Source organism: Thermobia domestica, chromosome 6, assembly GCF_964235325.1.
Source record: "Thermobia domestica chromosome 6, izTheDome1.hap1.1, whole genome shotgun sequence".
NCBI classification, from domain to species: Eukaryota; Metazoa; Arthropoda; class Insecta; order Zygentoma; family Lepismatidae; genus Thermobia; species Thermobia domestica.
Window position 1 is genome coordinate 116,697,104 of NC_137459.1, and position 19,969 is coordinate 116,717,072.

Sequence of the window (19,969 nt, forward strand, 5' to 3'; positions counted from 1 at the left end):
AAATAATAATAATAATTATTATTGTTAATAATAATAAGAAGAAGAAGAAGAGAAAGAAAGAAAGAAAACTTAGTTTCTCCCGAATTCATGGATCGTGGCATGTATATGGTATCATTCGAAAGCCTAATTTATTTTAAACTAGCTGAATATACTCATTCTTTGCATGGGGGGAAGGGGGCTGTATTTGGCAGTCAGCGCCTCTGGGAGTATCACCATTCATTTCAGCGACCGCGAAAACTATGGATTTGATACTAATATGAGTCATTTTGGGCTATTTTTTCATGTCTCTGTACCCACCGCTGACCCCCGGCCCGCAACAATGGTAACTGAATTTGCAAGTCATCGTTAATGGAAGTGTCACCATTGATCTCAGAGACTGCTTAAACTATGAATTCGACACTAATATCGGTCATTTTCTACTATTTTTACATGTCCCGGTAAACGCCCCCCGGAGACCCCTGGTTCGAATTTTGAAGAAAAAACGCTTCGTCTTGGCATGGGGACTGGATCAAGGTACCCGTGACCAAAATTTGGTAACTCTCAGGCCAGACCTGGTAAATGCCCCTGAGGCCCCCTGGTTCGAAATTTGAAAAAGCGCTTCGTCTTGATCTGGGGCTTGAACCAAGGTACCCCTGACCAAAATTTGGTAACTCTCGGTCCACTCGTCTAGTCCCCAGGCCGCACACAGACAAACATACAAACTCTTTATTTTATTTATATTAGAAGATTAGACTAGCTGAATATACCCATTCTTTGCATGGGGGCTGTATTTGGAAGTCAACGCCTATGGGAGTATCACCATTCATTTCAGCGACCGCGAAAACTATGGATTTGACACTAATGCCGGTAATGTTGGGTTATTTTTAAATGTCTTGATATCCCCCCGCTGACCCCCGGCCCACATTCAATGGTAGCTAAATTTGCAAGTCATCGCTAAAATAAGTGTCACCATTGATCTCAGCGACCGCGAAAACTATGGATTTGACACTAATATCGATCATTTTGCATTACTTTTACATGTATCGGTATCCCCTCCCCCGGTGACCCTCGGCCTACAACCGAATAGGGTGAATTTGAAAGTTAATGCGATTGGAGTTTCGCCATTGATCTCATCGACCACAAAAACTATGAATTCAACACTAGTATCGGTCATTTTCTACTACTTTTACATGTCCCGATAAACGCTTCCCGGAGACCCTCCCTGGTTCGAATTTTGACAAAAACACTTCGCCATGGTTTGGGCCTGGACCAAGGTAACCGTGACCAAAATTTGGTAACTCTCAGTTCACTCGTCTGGTCCCCAGGCCGCACACAGACAGACAGACAAACAAACAAACAAACACACACAAACAAACTCTTTATTTTATTTATATTAGATTAGATACAGTGGCGTTCAAACAATGAATCGAAGATAATTTGAGAGCGAACAGGAACATCTTAAGTGATGATTTTTACATATGTATATGTTATTTTCAAATTAGCATTTGATATTTATATAGTTCGAAAATATTTTTTTCTTTTCGTATCTCTTAACTGTACTTCATTGAAACTTGGCATATGCATATCCTTGGACACATATTTGTGAGATACCGTTTGTTTAGCTGCCTGAGCCTAGTGCCTCAGTAGAGACATCGAAGTTTAGAAAAAATCTTTGTAGGGAAATGTACGGATTGTGAATAGTGTCATTCGAAAGCCTGATTCATTTTAAAGAGGAATCTGGGGCAATTATGGAAAATCCTTAATTTTCTGAAGTAAAGACACTCATACTTGAAAATTTATTTATTCATTTAAGAAAATCAAAATTAAATTTATATAAAAGAGGTGGTTAAGTGATGAATGGAAATCAGCAGTTACAAAAATTCGCACAGCATTGATATGATCTTACAGCTTTCCAGTAAAGAATGGAAGAGCGCATGAATTGACTGTGCCATATTGCAATTCGTATCAGCACCATTTGAAATTTGATCGTTGAACTTGACAAAGTGTGTTTCAGCACCGCTCTTCTTTCGGCAAGTCTGTTCCATTTTATTCCCTGATGTTTTTGTTTTTCTTTTTCGTGTTTCTTCGTGACCACGACTCCAGGGAGAGTCAAAAGCTCGGAAGTACAGGTGATAAATCAGGAATTACAGAAACCTGTAAGTAGAATGATAGTTAGAATTCCTGAGCATGGTTTTAAATTGTCTGCAGTTATTAAAAGTTAATTCTACATTATCAATGAAGTTCTGTATTCGTGGATGTCGTTATGACAATGCACTGAGTTGCGGCAATGCAAATTTGAATAGCACACGACAACTGGTATGTGTTAAAACACATTTAAGTAAATTTTCAATTCATTTTCATAACCTATATATATATATATATATATATATATATATATATATATATATGATCACAGGTTGAATTTCTGATGAGGGTTCAATTTACTTAAAACATTTTTGCTCCACTTTTTTTCGAGAAGTTATTTTAAACTTGACGTACGTATGTTGTAATATAGATTAGTTTATCACATTCTTGTTTTGCAATTAGGAGGTCCTGGTTTGAATTATGTGGTGAACTATCATAATCTAAGAATTTTCCAGGATTTTTGCTCAGTCACCAGCCGGATAGGACTGATCGACTTGATTTCATTTACTGTTATTTTGTTGTTAATTATTGCAATATAAGTTTTACTCTCAGGCTGTATTTGGATTTTTTTTTTTTTTTTTTTAAGTAAAATGAATAAATCAATTTTCTCTTTTTTTGCAGAGGTTGGAAACTCTACAAGGAGATGGACCATGTGATCGTTAAACTCCCTCCTGGGCTGGAAGTAAGTATTCAGTTAATGTCTTAAGAAATTGCATATTCTATCCTTATCAGTTCATGATAAAAATAGCTTGTGACAATATATACTACATATCTCAATAGTTTGGCCTGAGATACAGAGAATTAAATTATGATGAAGTTTTCTGGCTGTATTCAGTTAAACAAAACGTAGGATAAACTAACATGCAATTTGCTATACAACTTCGAAGAGAAATAAAGAAAACCATATTTTCAAGTGTCACCTAGTTTTGCCTCCAAATTAGAACTAAATAAATGAAACGTAGCGGTCTTGAAGGTGGAAGCAGAAGTAGGCATTTTGTCATTTTTTTTTTTTTTTTTTTTCGCGATTCAGAATTTAGTTAAATTAATTTTGCCTTTTGTAAAATAATATATAATAGCTGTTGCGCCATAGCCTTCGGACCACATGGTTAAAATTGTGCTTAATTGAAAGTTCTAATTATTTACATTCAAGAAATTTATTTTGTTTGTTGTTTACCCACCAACCATTCCAAACTACACTTTTTTTTTTGTACAAATATTCAATGGCTTCTGAAGAAGAAATTAGAATTTTTCCTGGTGACGTAATATTAGTAAGTGTTCTTGGGCCATGTCAGGTGAAGATATTGACATCAGACGTTTTGAATGCAGATATTGCATTCATCTTCAGAGATTGTGATGGACCGGAGATATGTGGACTATATTATTTGGTGACTAGTTAGGGGCGGAGCTATAAATCAAGTTCTTGATGCGACGTCCTTAAGCCGTCCTGTTTTTTTAGGTACATAATGAAACTTTTGATGTCTGGCCACATGGTCCTGAAACACTACAAGATTTTTTTGAATTTCTTTACAGTCGTCAGCGTCTAAGCACCAAGGAATTGGAGCAGAGTGAATGCCTCCCTTTTCTTGATATTATTTGTTCGCCGTAAATATGATAGAACATTAGGCCACAGCGTAAATAGGATGCCGACACATACGGATCTTCAACTCAGTGCAAGCAGTTGTCATCATAAGTCACAACGTCTTACAAAAATGAAATGAAATCTTTGAGTTTTACGTTCCACGGTTATGCCGGTTAGACTAAAGGAGACGGTGATGATGAGTAATGAATGAAATGCTGGAATGAAGAAAGTGGGAGGAAACGGGAGAACCCCGAGAAAACCCACGCACACGGTGTTTGTCCACCACAAAGTTCACTTGGCGGGGGCTGGGATCGAACCCGGGACCCCAAGCACCAGAACAACGTCTTATAGTAGCAAACACCTTGGCCCACAGAGCAGTCTGCGTAAGTGACCAGGAAAGTTTTACAAGAGGAATTCAACCATCTTCGTTCGACGCTACAATAGAATGGCTACAGTCTTACAGATATCAACATGACCATAAAAAGTGCCGTTACTTCCCAACATAAAATGACCAAAAAAGTCGAGTTAGGATTACTTCTCTACTACCATATTGCCTTTCATCAATCTAGAAATTCTCCATACCGCTACCAAACTCAGCAGAATACTTGCCAGACATGGAATAAGAGTTACTCATTACCCTCCAGCCAACATCAGATCGTTTCTCAAACCAGTGAAAGACAACTTTCACGTGCATACTCCTGGAGTATATCGTATACTATGTGAATGTGGCAGATCATACATAGAACAAACTGGATGTACGATAGAACAACGATGTAAAGAACGCAACAGCTACATAAGACTTCAACAACCCGAAAAGTCAGGACTAGCAGAGCATAGGTTAGAGCTAGGACACAATCGATTTCACAAATACCACCGTAGTAGCCAAGAGCAGCAATTTTTAGGACAGAATAATAATGGAAGCCATAGCCATCTCACGTGAAAGGAACAGTCTCAATAGAGACAATGAGTTTCAAATCAATCCTATGTGGTCGGCCCTTTTCAGGAACAAAAAACACACTCAACAAAGCCATTTCTCGTAGCCACAACAACAGCCAATCAGAAGCCAGCATTTCCTTCAGCCAATCACAAACCCCCATTCTTAGCTCTGCCCCTAAGTACTCACCATATAAATATATGCCTTCATGTTTCCGGTCTTTTCAGCCAGTGCCACACAGATCAAACTGTCAAACAAACAGCAGATAACATCATAATAGGGGTTCACAGCATCCTCGCCAACACAACTAGACAAGAAAGTAGCAATCTGCTCACGTTGATCATTAAAGAAACTACTGAAAAGATAATGAATACACACTTGCAACCCATCCCAAGTTCAGACGGATCCATCTACATACCAAACCCGGAGTGTGTTAGACCCAGGCCAAGAAGAAGGGGGACGGAGAAGCAACCCAATTGCTTGCTAAAAAATAACACACTGTCCCATTAATAAAACTTAACCACCAAACCACAGACAACTAACAGTTTAGATTAACTCACGGCCAGCTGTTAGAATAAATACAGACAATAAAATATGCTTTTACATGTTATTTCCATGAGTTTTATATGTAAATGATTTTAGTATGTGCATGACCGATAAATTTTTTTTTTTTTTTCTGAACTTCGTGTGTTTGCCATATTTTTCACTCCTATTACCCAAGCCAATGGTGAGGTGAAAAATTCTTCACGCGCTTTTTTTCTTCTTTCCTTCTCTAACACACACTGTCCGGTAAATGTCTTAGGATAAAAATCGCGGCGCAACACAACAATCGACATGCTGCTTTAGATCTCTAACTGCATGTAGGAGGTGCACGTAGATATAGGTTGGTGCTTCACTCACGGGGCGAGCTTTCTTACTAAGGGGTCCTCTTATCTTTAGTTAATTTTTCAAATTTTTCAATTTCTGATCTCTTCATCACAATTCCTGAAGATGAATGCAATGTCTGCATTCGAAGCGTCGAATGTCAATATCTTCACCTGGTTGATAAACCAAGAACACTTACTAAAATTCAGTGATTTTGTTATACACAACAATCCCACATGCAGGATATCTATTAACGTCAGTCAGGCGAGTGGTAGCGCACGCAGCGATATCTATTAGCTCCTGTTTACTATTAGAAATTAATGTCACTTAGTGAGATGTTCACAGTGTATTAAAAGAAATTCTCATTATGCCTCTTGTCTTTCTACGATCTACACTACAAATCTCTTAAGCAAGTTTGTATAACAATCTAGGATAGCGTGACGCACAGATTGACGTTTTTCTTTTGTAATATGAGATGAATATAGTTGGATTGGATTGAACTTGTGTTTGGCGTCCTGTTCAACAGCAAGGCTGTATGAGACGTGAACCTACAGCTAAACGTAGAATCCAAACAATATGAGCTCCCGCCAGGAATCAATCCTGGATCTCGCACACCATAGGCCCGTATTCTCTCCATATAGCCACGAGGGAGCTCTAAGGTGAGTGTAGTATATTGTCTCGAGAAGTTTCATACAACACAACAAGCATTCCTAGTTAATGCAGTTAACTTGAATGCATATATTTCCAATGGCTCATTTCACATGATTTTGTGGATGAATGAATGTCAAATTCGTTTAAAATGCAATATTTGTAATGTTGCGTTAGTATTACAGAAATAGTTTGTTAGTTAAGTTGCACCTACACATAATGTACCAGGAGTACTAGAGAACTTCTAACACTATCTATAATTAAATACTAGTTTTAACATATAAATATATTGCTCTGTAAGCTGTATTATATTGACTAGTTAGAAACAGGCGTGCAATATTTGAGGAGCGAAAGCTAACTGCAATAGAAATTTGCTTATTTTTACTATTATTATACTGTGTGATATATTTTAATTGTGAATAATTAGCTCTGTGACTATTAGCTCTTTTTGGCTTAAAAGCACCTTTTGTTACCTTGTCATTATATCATCATCAAACACCGGAAAGGTATGTTGCCCGTTAATTAGATCATCGGTTATAAATAGCTATGCTTCATTCATTGTAGATGAAGAATTTTGCTGATGGTTGTGATCCCCAAGTGATTTACAATGGACAAAGGAACCATATACGCGATGAGGCCCACAGTGATGAACCAGCTGACCAACAGGTAAATGGAAGATATACCCGCCTTACGTAGTGTATAAGATGTTCTTTAAAGAAAACATAATCGTGTATGTGAGAAAAGGTTGATATATAATGTTTTACGTAATGACAATTTTTTGACTAGTTTTTCGTAATGTGTATTTAAATTAGCTTTTTATACTAATTGTATTTTTATAAATAAATTTTGTACATCTGTGCATTCTAATTTACTTAGTTGTACCTTTTACATATATATATATATATATATATATATATATATATATATATAATATTAAATTTGAGAATGTAATTGTGCTTTTTTCAAAAAAAAAAAAAAAAAAAAAAAAAAGTATTCGCCCTTTCGTATATGTAAGTTCCAAATTCCTCGCGTTAATAATAGGTTGTAACTAAAAGAGTAACTTCTTCAAGCAAACGTTTGTATATATTAATTTGTACATTGTGTAAGCAGTATTGCTGAAACTTACTTGAGAACGAGATAAGAAAGTTTGCTTTTGTGAAAAGTATTAGGTATGTCCTGTATATTATTAATTTATTAATAAAGCTTCACCGCACCAATACTATTTCTCATATAATGAATAAATACATCTCAAATACGAGTCGTATTTGTGGTATCTGCTTAGCTGAGCTTCAGAAATTGCGTGTATGACAATATTTTAGTTTAGTTTGAGAACAATATGCATTAAATAATAAGAAGTTGGGTTTCTGTATCAAACATTTGACCTTAAGCCTTGCTCAAGAGGTATCCCACGGTGAATTTCTGTAATCGACAGTAATTAGTAGCTTTAACTGACAAAACGATTCATGATGTGTTTCCAGTGAACTTAATATGAATATTTCTTTTTTATATATCTTTACAAATTTCAGTAATTGTTACGTGTATTTCACTATATTTAAATCGAAATACATTGCAATAAAATTTCTGTGAGGTATTTGTAAAACCTTTTCTATCATTAACCAATATTTTTTTTGCATAATTCAGTTGATAAGCTTCTAAGCATGAAGCATACAGCTTAATATGAATTCTAAATCGCTTGTTACGTTTGGAAACAAATCTTGTAGTTACTACAAATTGGAAAACGTATCTACCTATCATTTGTTAAGTAGACTATTCTATGGGGAAAAGAAATCAGTCTAGTGCATTTGGAAAGTAAAGTGAAAATACCGAAAGAAGATAAGAAGTCCGTATCTAAGATTTAAGATATGTTAGTAGATTTTTATAAGATTACTTTCTTCACTACATTTGTGCCGCAAACACGCAGAAACTGGGAAAAATATAAATAAATAATAATAATAAAGTATTGACATTAACAGATTAACACGTGTAGAAACATCTTATTTTGTTCCACCAGATTAAAAAGATGAACTGAATATGTGCGTCCAACATGAGAAGGGGGGGGGTTAATTTCATAACTTACGGATGTGTACTTACAAACGGCGAGTTCGAATATTGATATTTATTTTTTTTAATGCTATCAAATCTATCAAGGAGAAAAACGTTGAATATATTTTTCTTATTTTTATTTTGTTTTGCTTATTAACAAATATCTTAGAAATTGGTAATTAGAGTAACTAGAAGTAATTAAGATTAAATGCATTTTGTGGTAGAAAAGCCTGAATATGCTTGTAGGCTAAGGAGTCTCACTTTCTATCACGTAATAATATAGTAGATAATGTAAAGAAAAGACATGTTGCGATTATCGAATTATTTTCTATATCCGCATTTCTGCATGTACTGAAGTACAAAATACATACTAATTCTCGGAAGAGAAGCATATATGGGTACTTCATTTGAAAGGCGTGGTTTGATCCAGTGAAACCAAAAATTCATTTAATGTAAGACCCAAATATTATCATAATCGACACATTTATCTAGTTGGCAATTAAATATCCATAATGCATGTTGCATAATTCACTTCAGTGTGGAAAGAATTATTGAACTAGAAATAAACGCTTAACATTTTCAAATTTATTTATTTATACATATTTCTGGACATTAAAGGCATATATGAGGGATGGCATGCATCGGCGAACACTATCCAGGAAAGGGGGAATGAAGGAACATATCTGGGACCTTGCATTAGGTACTATTCCTGTATTTGCGTGGTGTGAATGAGGAAAGCCTCACACAGGATGCTGGCCGCTAGAAGCTGTTACATCTTTTCGACCGAGTGTTTACATCAGGAATCTAACCCGATACCTCTTGCACAATTTTCTGTAAACAAGGGCACGAAACATTTTATCGCTGAATATATTCATTTATGGAATATTCCTGAAATGAAATACAAACATATTAGCAAAGTTGCACTGGATCTTCTCACAAGTAATTAAAATTTCACTATAATTTACTGTACAGGTAATTAACCTTTACAATTAACTGTACAAGTTCATTATAATACATTGGTGTGCAATACTTAAAGACGAGATAAAGTAATACAAAATATTGCATATTGGATGAAAATGAATGAAATCCTAGCAGCATGTTGCCAGAGGTCTCCTGCACATGAACAGAAAGCAAGAGATTACACGGCTTAACCGTAGTACCAAATAGGTCTCCTTCCCTAACACGAAGCATTGAATGAAAGGGACGAGACAGTGTGTTGGTCAGACAACTGTTGAAGTGAACTGTGGTGGTAGTCTTACTCACAACAACATGGCCCGGAGACATTTGGGTGACGTCACAGAAAAAATCGTCGGGGAACTGGAAGGACAAAGTGTGACGAGCGTGACCCAGGAATTTGATATTGCCCACAGATTGTTTCACTTAGATGAGGAGCATTCCGATTCATAGGCAGTGCTGTACAAAGGGGAAGTGGTGGTTGACCACGGATAACTACAACAAGGAACAACCATTACAATGTGAAACAGGCAAGAAGGGACTGACGTCAAACAGCAGGTAGACTTGAAAACACGAAAACACATACAAGAGGACTGCTAGTCGCCCAATCTCACGCTCCTTAGTGGAATGTCATTTGCATGAGGATAATCTCTTTTCTGACAGCCATTGTGTTGTATTATGTTTACGTTCGCACATTGGCGGCACCGTTTGTGGTGGTGCCAAGAATGTCAAGACTGGATCGAGGAGGAGAGTGTCCATTTTCTTCTCCAATAAGAGCAAATTCAGCCTGACTAATGATTTAGGACATTCACTTATCTGGCAAGAGGTACAAATGCAATGAACCTAGGAACATTTTCGAACATGATCATTTTGTAGTCGGATGTTCTTGTGTAGGCATAGTGTTGCATGGGCGTATCGATTTCCAAATTTTCGAACGCGGTACACTCACCGGTCAACACTATTATAATACTGTACTCCTACTCCACGTTCATCTTTTCAGAGGTGCAGACGGACCCAAGATTTTCTTAATGATGATAATGCTCGAACGCATCGAGCAGCGCAGGTAGTGGAGTTCTTGGAACGAGAAAAGAAAAGAAATGGACTGGTCTGCCTTTCCATCCGACTTGAATCCATCGATAAAGTTTGGGATGCTGTGGGGAGACATTTTACAGCAGTTCTTACCAGCGCTGGTAGAGGAATGGAACTCTATACCATAACAACTCATTACCAACTTTATAAGCAGCGTGGGAGTACGTTGCCCAGCATGCATTGCTCTCCGTGGTGACCATATACCCTTTTCAAAACAATTTTGCTCCGTCTGTAATATCGCGATGAGGGGGAGGGGGACGTCGTCATCAATCACATTGCTTCTAGTGTAAGTTATTGCCTCTGTATAAAAATGCCATTTTTCTTCTTGTAATTACGTTTTTTTCTTCTGTTAGCTATATCATACTCTAGCACTACTTTCTATGTATGGTTCGAGTTTAGCCAATCTATGCTACAGAGTAGTGACAGCATGCGAAACTTACTCTCATCCTTAAGTTTAGCACATTATTGTGTTTCAAGTCGTTACTTGTCCCTCTCGCATAAGGATCAAAGTGAGACGTAAATATGAGTAGATTAAAAATAAGGATAGTATAGAGAGAATATACGTGAAGGTGTTTATCACATTCGTAAGCCTCCTATTAGGCGAACACGTTGAAGTGAAGTGGTTATGTTAAACTGTCAAATTGCAGTATCATTATTAATTCTTCAGATACAATTAGTGAATTAGGCACAATTAGTTACTAAATATACTCGTACGTTAGTGATGTGGAGGTTTCAAACAAAGTAATAATCAGCAGAGTTTATTTATTTATTTTTTGATGTAACCAAAATTTAGAACACAGAAAACAATATTAATCTTTCAGTTATTACAATAATAATAATAATAATAATAATAATAATAATAATAATAATAATAATAATAATAATTATTATTATTATTATTATTATTATTATTATTATTATTATTATTATTATTATTATTATTATTATTATTATTATTATTATTATTATTATTCAGAACTTAAGCACGTATTCAGTCCTTCATTTACATTGATGCGTAATATGGATGCGAAATTAGTATTGTATAATCCTTCCAATAATTGTGCGAAGACAGGTTTTGGAATACCATGGTATAATTTGAAAGAGCAGTGACAAATGCTTTTTGAATTTTGGATCATCAGAAGACCACGGTATAGATAAAATGGGGACCCATTGAGAACGTATGAAATCGCCTATCTAAACCTTCCGTAATCCATGTATATGAAAAAGTTAATTATTGTTCATGTTGTTCATACAATCAGATTTTCTCGCAAAAATTTCAAAGTAGGAAGTGGAGAATGAATAGAATCTAAGGTAAAGGAAGTGTTTCCACTGTCGAGCCTTGGCCAATTGGAAGATACTCCAGCACGTCCGCCCTTTACAACAAAAAGTATACCTATTCACATATTTCTTTTATTTTCCCCATCACGAAGTTAAGATTCTTTGTTAATTTTAAGGCAACTTTGGAGTTAAAGAAGTAGAAACTAAAAATACAAGTTATAAAATGTACATGAAAAAAGTCTACAAATTAGTTTCGAAAATCGCAAATGTTCACAAAAGCATACTGGAATCATTCTTTTTCATTACGAAGAGCAGGTTAACCTTTTCTGGTAGTTGAAATATTGGAGAGAGCGAAGCAAAAAGTAGCTATTATCGTGGCAGTAGGGCAAGAGGCCAATGTAGTGACGTACGAGGTTGCACTATTAGTCTCTCTTCATGAGAAGGAACACAAATTAAAAGAAATGAAACTTTATCGTGATGTTTGAGATGTTTACTAGACTTGAAATGAGGGATTTTCACTTTCTCATTCGGAAGGGGGTCGGAAAATGGTGCATATAGTCAGCAGAAAACGTTGTCTCGTCAGTAGATTTAGTCAACTGTATATTCCATCCGATAGCTTTAAGTTTCTTTTAGCCTCGTGTAGATAATGTTCTATTGAACTGCAAAGAGCTATTGAATCGTTAAGTTTACCTATAGTTATTAAAAAAAAAAGTAAGATAAGTTCCGGAGTTTTGTTGTTGTCCCTGCGTAGCATTTTAATGTTTAGTAGCTTATAGTGATAATTTTTGAGTGCATGTTTATTTTTATTGAGCCATTTCACTCTTTAAGGTAGTGCATCTTTGATAAATACGTTTAAACAATAATACTACTTTCCATGAGATGCCATTTCCATGATAATAACATTAAGCCATGGAAATCAAAACGTTTTGCATCCGAGATAAATTATTTGAATGGTCTTATTTGCAGTTTTAAGCATCTTCTATACAACATACGTGATAAAACTGAAGTTTGTTTTCACAGAATATTAGCTATAAAAATTTACTTAGTATCATAGTTTACTTGTAAAATCTATTCCAGTTAACTCACAATGTTCTTACGTTCAATATCATATTCATACAGTGACACCTATTATTAATGGATTGAATATATGACTTCAAAGCAAGTAAAAGGGCACGGTTGCTCACTAGTAGAACGCTCACCTCTAATACAAGGTATCCCTCGTTCGATTCCAGGCCATGTAAGTTTGTAAAGGACAACACCGTTTGCGTGGGATTCACTTTCATTAACCTTCCGCCTTCTTTAGGATATAGGACATAAGCGTGGGCTATTATTATATATATTTTTTTTCAAAGCATATCTTGAATTAAGATGTGTGTTGTAATTCTTCTTTTCTTTATTTCTCTCTCGCCTTTTACAGATTACTTTTCTCCAGTAAATTTCAAAACTCGGCAATGAATTTAGCCATGTTAAACATGGGAAATTCCTATTGTATTTATCTTTGATTTTGTAACCAAGTAGCTTACTGTTCCTAGGTGAATGTACTTTTAAATACCCTTGTGCTTAAGACGGTAGGAAGAACTGTGAGAGAAGTGCATGTGTGCATTTGAGACACTCATGCCTACTCAAATATATACAAGGAGGGACAGAAAGGACGGACGCTTTTTTAAAAGAAATCATTTTTTTTTCTTTCTTTTCAATACAAAATCAAGTGTGCAAAACCATATGGTATTCGTTATTACTGATACATTTCTGAGAACGATCTTCGAAGTTGGCATCCACTCTTCCCAACACAGCTCCATCGATTTGGACGACTTCCACGAGAATAGCTTCCTTCAGGTCTTTCAATGTACGGGGTCAATGCTTGTATACACATGCCTTGAAGTAACCCCATAAGAAATATTCGCACTTGAACAGGTCAGGGGACCGAGGTGCCTATTGAATGTCCCCAAATCTGGTAATCAGGTTACCAGGGAAGAGAGTGCGAAGAACGGCCATTGATACACTAGCTGTGTGGGCTCTCATCCCATCTTGTTGAAACCACACACTGCGAGCGGGAATATGCTCTTTCATAATTCAGGCAAGAAGAAATTGTTGATCATTCGATATAGCGCTCCGAGTTCACGGTAATAGCATTTCCTTTATGATACTGAAAAAAATAAGCACCGATGACAGAGGTTTTGTGTGTGTATGTAGATTTTTAGGATATTCAGTCCCAAATAACGGTAGTGCTGTTGACTCTCAATGCCATTGAGATGAAAATGATCTTCATCACTCATAAGCAAATGAAAGTTGTCATTTTGCTTTATATATATATATATATAATATAAAAAAAAGAACCTTCCATATCATGTGCGTAGTAATTCCTGTGCGTAATTCCCGGGCTTCAGCTGTTGCACAACGGCCAGTTCGTTCGTATGGCTGGAGATACAGGCAGGTCTAAATGCAAAATACGGCTGACTGAACGAATGCTGAGGTCAAGTTCAGACTCATGCCTCCAAGCGGATCAACACGACTGCGCAGCACGGATTGTCTGACACTATCAACATTTTTGGGGGTACGAAGTGTCTTAACCTAACGTAGAATAGTGTTACGAGCAGAAACAGCTTGATTTCTGTGGATATTGGAATGGCAGCAATATTTACGCTGAACTGCTGTGATACAGTCGTTATTCTTGACGAAACTTTCATAGGCAGAAACATAGTGTTCTATCATCCACGCTTCCATGGCTTAATCTGAAAAAAAAAAAAAAAGAAAGAAAAGAAAATTACAGAAACTAAAATAAAATAATAGATAATAAAATGCTAAGTCTTCAAGAACCTAACGACACCTTCCACAAATCTGTCACTCCACCTAGTATAGAGAGTTTTACCCACTTAAAATGGCTAAAAGACACTCGTTCCTTTTGCCGCACCCTGTACAACTCGGCCAGTTTCTTTAAGATCATTGCACTTAGATTCTAGAGAGCTCACTAATCACGTTAAAAGCGAAACAGTACGTATAAAAAATTTAACAATAACTACTTTGTTTTTACGTATTTTTTTAGTTGTACTATTTTCTTGAAATATAGTGGGTTACCATTTTCGGGTACGAGAAAGTGAATACACTAAGTGTGGACTTCCGTAGAGGTAATTTAGGGGTCACTTATGATTTTTGGGGAGGCAGGAGGGGGAGGGGTCTCATTAAATTGGTTAGTCTGCATTTTTAGGGTATGAGTGATTTAACTAGGTCTCGACTTAAAAAATTATTTAGATCTGACTTAGGACATGTGCTTTGGTTCTAGAACTGCTGAAATTCCCATTCACGTCAGCAAGTTTTCTGAGCATCCAGAAGGTTATATGTATTGTATGTTATTTTTCATTAATGTTATGTCACCAGATGAAGAACGGTACTTCAGTTAGTCCATTATATACGAGGATAAACAAGTATTTCAAATTCGAAAAGTATTCTGACCTTTGATCCAAGACTGGTAACCAGAATTGTACAGCTCCAAATTATAATAAAATATACCTCGTTGAGGAGCGTACAGTCAATAGTTTGGCAGAAAATTTTAAAATATAAACATCTATGTTACAGATGTAAAAATATACACCAAAAGTACGTATATAAGAAAAATTGGGCATATATTTTAAAATTGTCATGTTACTTATTACTTACACTGCAATGTGGAACGTAAATTATTTTCCAAATATTAAAACAGACGCCAAATAAAAGTATCTGCAAAAGCAAGATAATGTAAAAAAGTATTGGTAATAAAATTGATCGGAATTTGTCTATTCGGAAAAAGAGCTTGTGAAATTACGAAAGAGACATGTGTAATGAAAGAAAAAGAAAAACATAAAAAAAGAATTTCTGTTACATAGCACAAAACCGTAAAATAATAAATAGGAGAAAAAATGTGAGTGATAGCTAACAGCTAGGTCAGTAGTAGTAATTAAGTAGTTAACGAGCACGAAAAACAAATTATACTTCAGTATAAATGCAGTAAACACAACTACAGATAGTATACAAGACAGAGAAATAAGCAAAAGATAAAAATAACGAAGATGAGAGGAAGTAATTCATGAAGTCAGTCTGAATTTGGGAGAGTTGTAGCATTATGATTCTGCTAACATCCGGAAAAATAATCAAAATGGCATCACAGATTGGAAATAATTGATATTTTGTATATCTTCGAATAGTGTATCAATGTTTCTAAGATATAGGAAATAATGTACATGTCAAATTACACTTAAAATAAAGTGGTACGAATGGGCTTGAGGAACAGTGCGTGAGTATGGACTGATAAATAATGTGTTCCAAAGCAAATTAAATATGCGCTACAGGAATAGCTTTTACTTGAGGAAGCAGCACAGGAATTTCTCTTAAGTACAAATCTGAAAAAAATGCAGCTATCTTTTCGGCATCTAATGAAGGAAACTAACTAATAATGATGGACTACAATACCATGATTAATTTTAAGAATGTTTTCCCAGAGGTATGAAGGGATAAGAAATATCTCTTCAGGACGACGAAGTATTGGATTGTATATTAGTGTGCATTGGAGTGCATTACCAATGATTCTTAAGTTGTCATAATTCACTAAATGACGTAAAACACTTATATATTAGTATTTCCCGAAATCAATTAATCCCTGTTTCATGTTAAATTGACATCAGTTATTCAGGACTCGGACGTACATTCTGGCCACATTTGGTCCTTTCAAGCAGAAGAAAAAGGAATAAATCATAATAATAAAGCTTGGGACAGCCAAACCAGCTTTTCATCTCAGGATTAAGAGGTTACGTTAGGGAGGTTGACCTTGACCTTTGACCCTTACCAGGAATTTTGGGTATTGTGTTACATGATCATAACACATTTATTTATATTGCTTGGCTGGGTGATGAAATTCCAAGGAGTGAAGTGCTTTTCTTGGAACAGCTGAAGCCTCTCGCTTCTAAGAACTGAAGTGTGTTCCACTTGGGCGTCTTTTCTGTTTTTTATTGTCCAGCATTTCTGGTCTTACAAAAGATTCTTAATGGCTTCGATCTTGACGTTGCACATGTGTGTTACTTTAAGAGGTTGAATGGATAATGTTCCTCTTTCGTATATCTGAAGTGTACAAATGTTGTTATCTAAATAAAAGGATTTCTTTGAAGTGTAAATGAAAGTTTAAACGTTTGGTAAGGTTCTCTCTCTGCTCTTCTTTCTTAACAGTGAAGATCTTCGTGGAAGATGTCTAGTACAGTGCACAGAGAATCACGGTACACTTTTATTTTTTTATTTTTTTATTTTTATTTTATTTTTTATTTTTATTTTTTTTTTTTCACTTTCGTGATCTTGTAATGTTTCTTTCATTTTGTTTTGTATATTCCGCTGTTTCCTTTAATTTGGTTCAATTTCACAAAATTTATTAAACCCCTGAAATGAAGAGGTGGGATGTCAACATTAGCTAACAATGTTTTGTAGCGTATACACGTAGTTGTACTATGTCGAACTTGTGTTTTAGCCAAGTGAACCTTGTGGTGCACAAACACCATGTACATGGGTTTTCCTCTGGGTTCTCCCATTTCCTCCCACATTCTTCATTCCACCATTTCATTCATTACTCATCATCGCCGTCTCCTTTAGCCTAGTCGGCATAACCGTGGGGTGTAAAACTCAAAAGATTTCTTTCACTTTTATGTCGAACTTGTGTAGTTGTTTCCAAATTTTCAAGATTTGAGCTGGAGATGCGAGATATAATGATAGTCAGCGATATTCTTTTTTGTACGTTTTCTCATCCATGCCTTAGTTTTCGTGTGTTATCACTTTAAATTTAATTTACAGAAAAATAAATAAGTTCTACAAGTTGTAAGAGCAGAATTTTTGTTTCTGACTATTGCCGTAATGAGATACACACACAAAAAAAAAGTTTCTGAAATCTCGTTTAAAATACATAAGCACAGATCTTATTAAAAATTAGTTCACTTCACGAATTGGGATAATATTCCTTAAAGAGGAAATAACATCGATGCTGATTTATTTTTAAAAATCTATTGTATACTAAGTTATTATTACTATTATTATTAATCTTTTCCTTTCGAGATTCTGTTTAAGTTTATACTGCTTAAATTGCTAATATAAGAATGATTCAAGTTCTGTTGATTCGCTAGTTTGGTCAATATATTTTTTTTCCCCAAATCGAGCTCACTGATTAGCACGAGTAAAAATTAACATGTAGATAATATTATACATGAGTCGTGTCATATATTATGGAATTACATTATTTGTTCTACGTATTTTACTTGACTAGAATATTGCTGTCCGCAAATGGTCATTTCTAGGAGACCATGTGTGTAATTGCGTAATGTATCATTTATCTTGATACAGTAGAAATTTCACATAATCATTTGACTTCTAGTACATTAGTGTTACATTATTTACGAAGTTGGAAATGAGTTTTCACTGTGTGATATATGACACAACATTTCATGTCACTTTGATAAATTCTTCGGTCATTTTGTCATAAGTGATTTAATTGTGCTCTTTCCAGTGAAAGTATATTTTTGGTAATAGTCCGGTTGTAAGTTTTAGTACCAAGAAGAGGTGATTTATGATTACAATAGTGTTCGTGACTAGCAATAGTAAGTCTGGACTTAATTCAGTAGAGAATAAATATTTTCTCAAATGATTATTTATAAGGAGTGAATTCTTGTATGATTAATGTAATATGAATTATTTACCTAATCAAACGAAAGTGAAAACGTACTCTCACACTAGAAGCACTTTTAGGTAAACCCTTTATTAGATACGGTAGGAATGAAATAAGGAGAAAAGCAAAGAAAAATTTTAAGAACAGAGAAATAACTTTTGATCGTTCATATGAGCATTACGACACTATCCTCAACCAGAACTTAAATGAATTTTCTAGTTCTTCTTTGGTTAAAATTAAACAAATGTGTGCTATTGTCTATGAGAGCAAGGATGGTGCTTTTCTTACGTTGTTAGTACAAAGGAAATTGTTAAATTAAGTTCGAATTGTAATGACAAAATGGTAGTAGTTCAGTAATGAACATTCATCTACGTTATTTTGCATAGTAATTAATGGATTAAATCTGCAACAGACTTCCGCTTTTGTGAATTGCACACGAAAGCGTGTACATTTATATCTCAATGTTATTATTTGTGCTTTATTGAACGTACTAGACTTTGTGATATTTAAAGAGCGTACCTGATTCAAGTAAAACAGTATCTAACGTGACATTTTCCGTTTTAATTTCTGTATTTAAGTCATGGCAGTAACTTCTATTCACATTACAAAAGAATGAAACAATTGCTATACTAATAAGCACTTCACTTAATTGTCGTTATCACTTAAATTTCTGAGTTACTTGAAGTAATTGATCGAACATATAGCCTCAAAATCTTACATGATTGTAATAGATCACAGTATTTGTGATAGATAACTGAATAAAAATTAAGTAGTATCATAATTATACATTATAATTGCCTGAACTGTCTTTTAAATTGTCTTACCAATTGAGTATGAGAAATGAATTATTATATTATTTATATTTTCTTCTGAATATTTTTCAGTTCCTGTTGCAAACAAAAGATGAACGGCATGGCAGAAATCCAAGTGGTGATAGTAGCGGTTGTAGTTCAGGACACGAGAGTGTGTCATCTTCTCTGACTTCAGGAACTCACATATCATCTGATTCTGGAACAGAAGTCGATCAGGTGAGGAGAAAGGAAAAGGATTGAAACAGTTCTAGCTTCCATAAAAGTTATGAAGAGTTAATATGGACAATATTTCATTTAAAAAACGCATGTCTAAAAAGATGAACACTGGATGTGTTACACAAATGTATTTGTAAACAAAATTCCGTTTGGTGGTATGGTCATTATTAAATGATTTGCAGAACGATATAAAGAGAGAAAATATGGACATTTCATGTCAGCGGCATCAATTTAATACTTCTTAAAAAGGGAGAGACGCGAAACAACAACAATAGTAATAAATAACTTGATAACTAATATTAAAAAAACACACACATTAAAAACAAGAAGACGACAGCTTTCTTTTCAATTATAATAAAGGGAATATTTAAAAAGAAAAGTGTTGACGAAACTTTAAAGACATTCCTTATACCAGAGTATTTTAATTAATAGGTCTAATAAGATTATTTGTTCTGCTGTCACTCAATTCTCGTTTAACTGTAGCGACCACAACCAAATACGGGAAAATACATACATAGGCAAGAATTTGAAACATTTTATCCACACATATTGTATATACGCTAGCTTATCTGGGTACATTATATACAGCTTGGATTTTTTAAAAAATAAATATACATCTTGAAGTATAGTTGGATGTACCTTAGAGGACATACTGAAATTATTGAGTTATATGGAAGTTCTTGATAGAAGTAATTGTACAAAATCATACCAAGTACTGTTAACTACGGTAGCAACGATTGTATAAATAGAAAAGAGGA

General features: G+C 35.0%; 1 protein-coding gene and 1 long non-coding RNA gene across 6 annotated transcripts in view; one reads left to right on the forward strand and one right to left on the reverse strand.

Moving 5' to 3' along the window:
• The window catches only part of LOC145688161 (uncharacterized), a 351,061-nt gene that overhangs the window by 320,130 nt on the left and 10,962 nt on the right, over positions 1-19,969 (forward strand). For all 5 annotated transcript variants that reach the window (XM_081761987.1, XM_081761989.1, XM_081761988.1 and 2 more), the window contains 3 exons: positions 2,746-2,806; positions 6,714-6,815; positions 19,068-19,211. In XM_081761987.1, coding sequence (XP_081618113.1) covers positions 2,746-2,806; positions 6,714-6,815; positions 19,068-19,211 — 307 coding nt within the window. The remainder of the gene's footprint in view (positions 1-2,745; positions 2,807-6,713; positions 6,816-19,067; positions 19,212-19,969) is intronic.
• On the reverse strand, positions 1,765-19,137 carry LOC145688162 (uncharacterized). Its single transcript, XR_014131850.1, has 2 exons — positions 19,008-19,137; positions 1,765-2,133 (listed from the first exon to the last, which is right to left on the reverse strand). It is a non-coding gene; the product is annotated as an uncharacterized LOC145688162 (long non-coding RNA).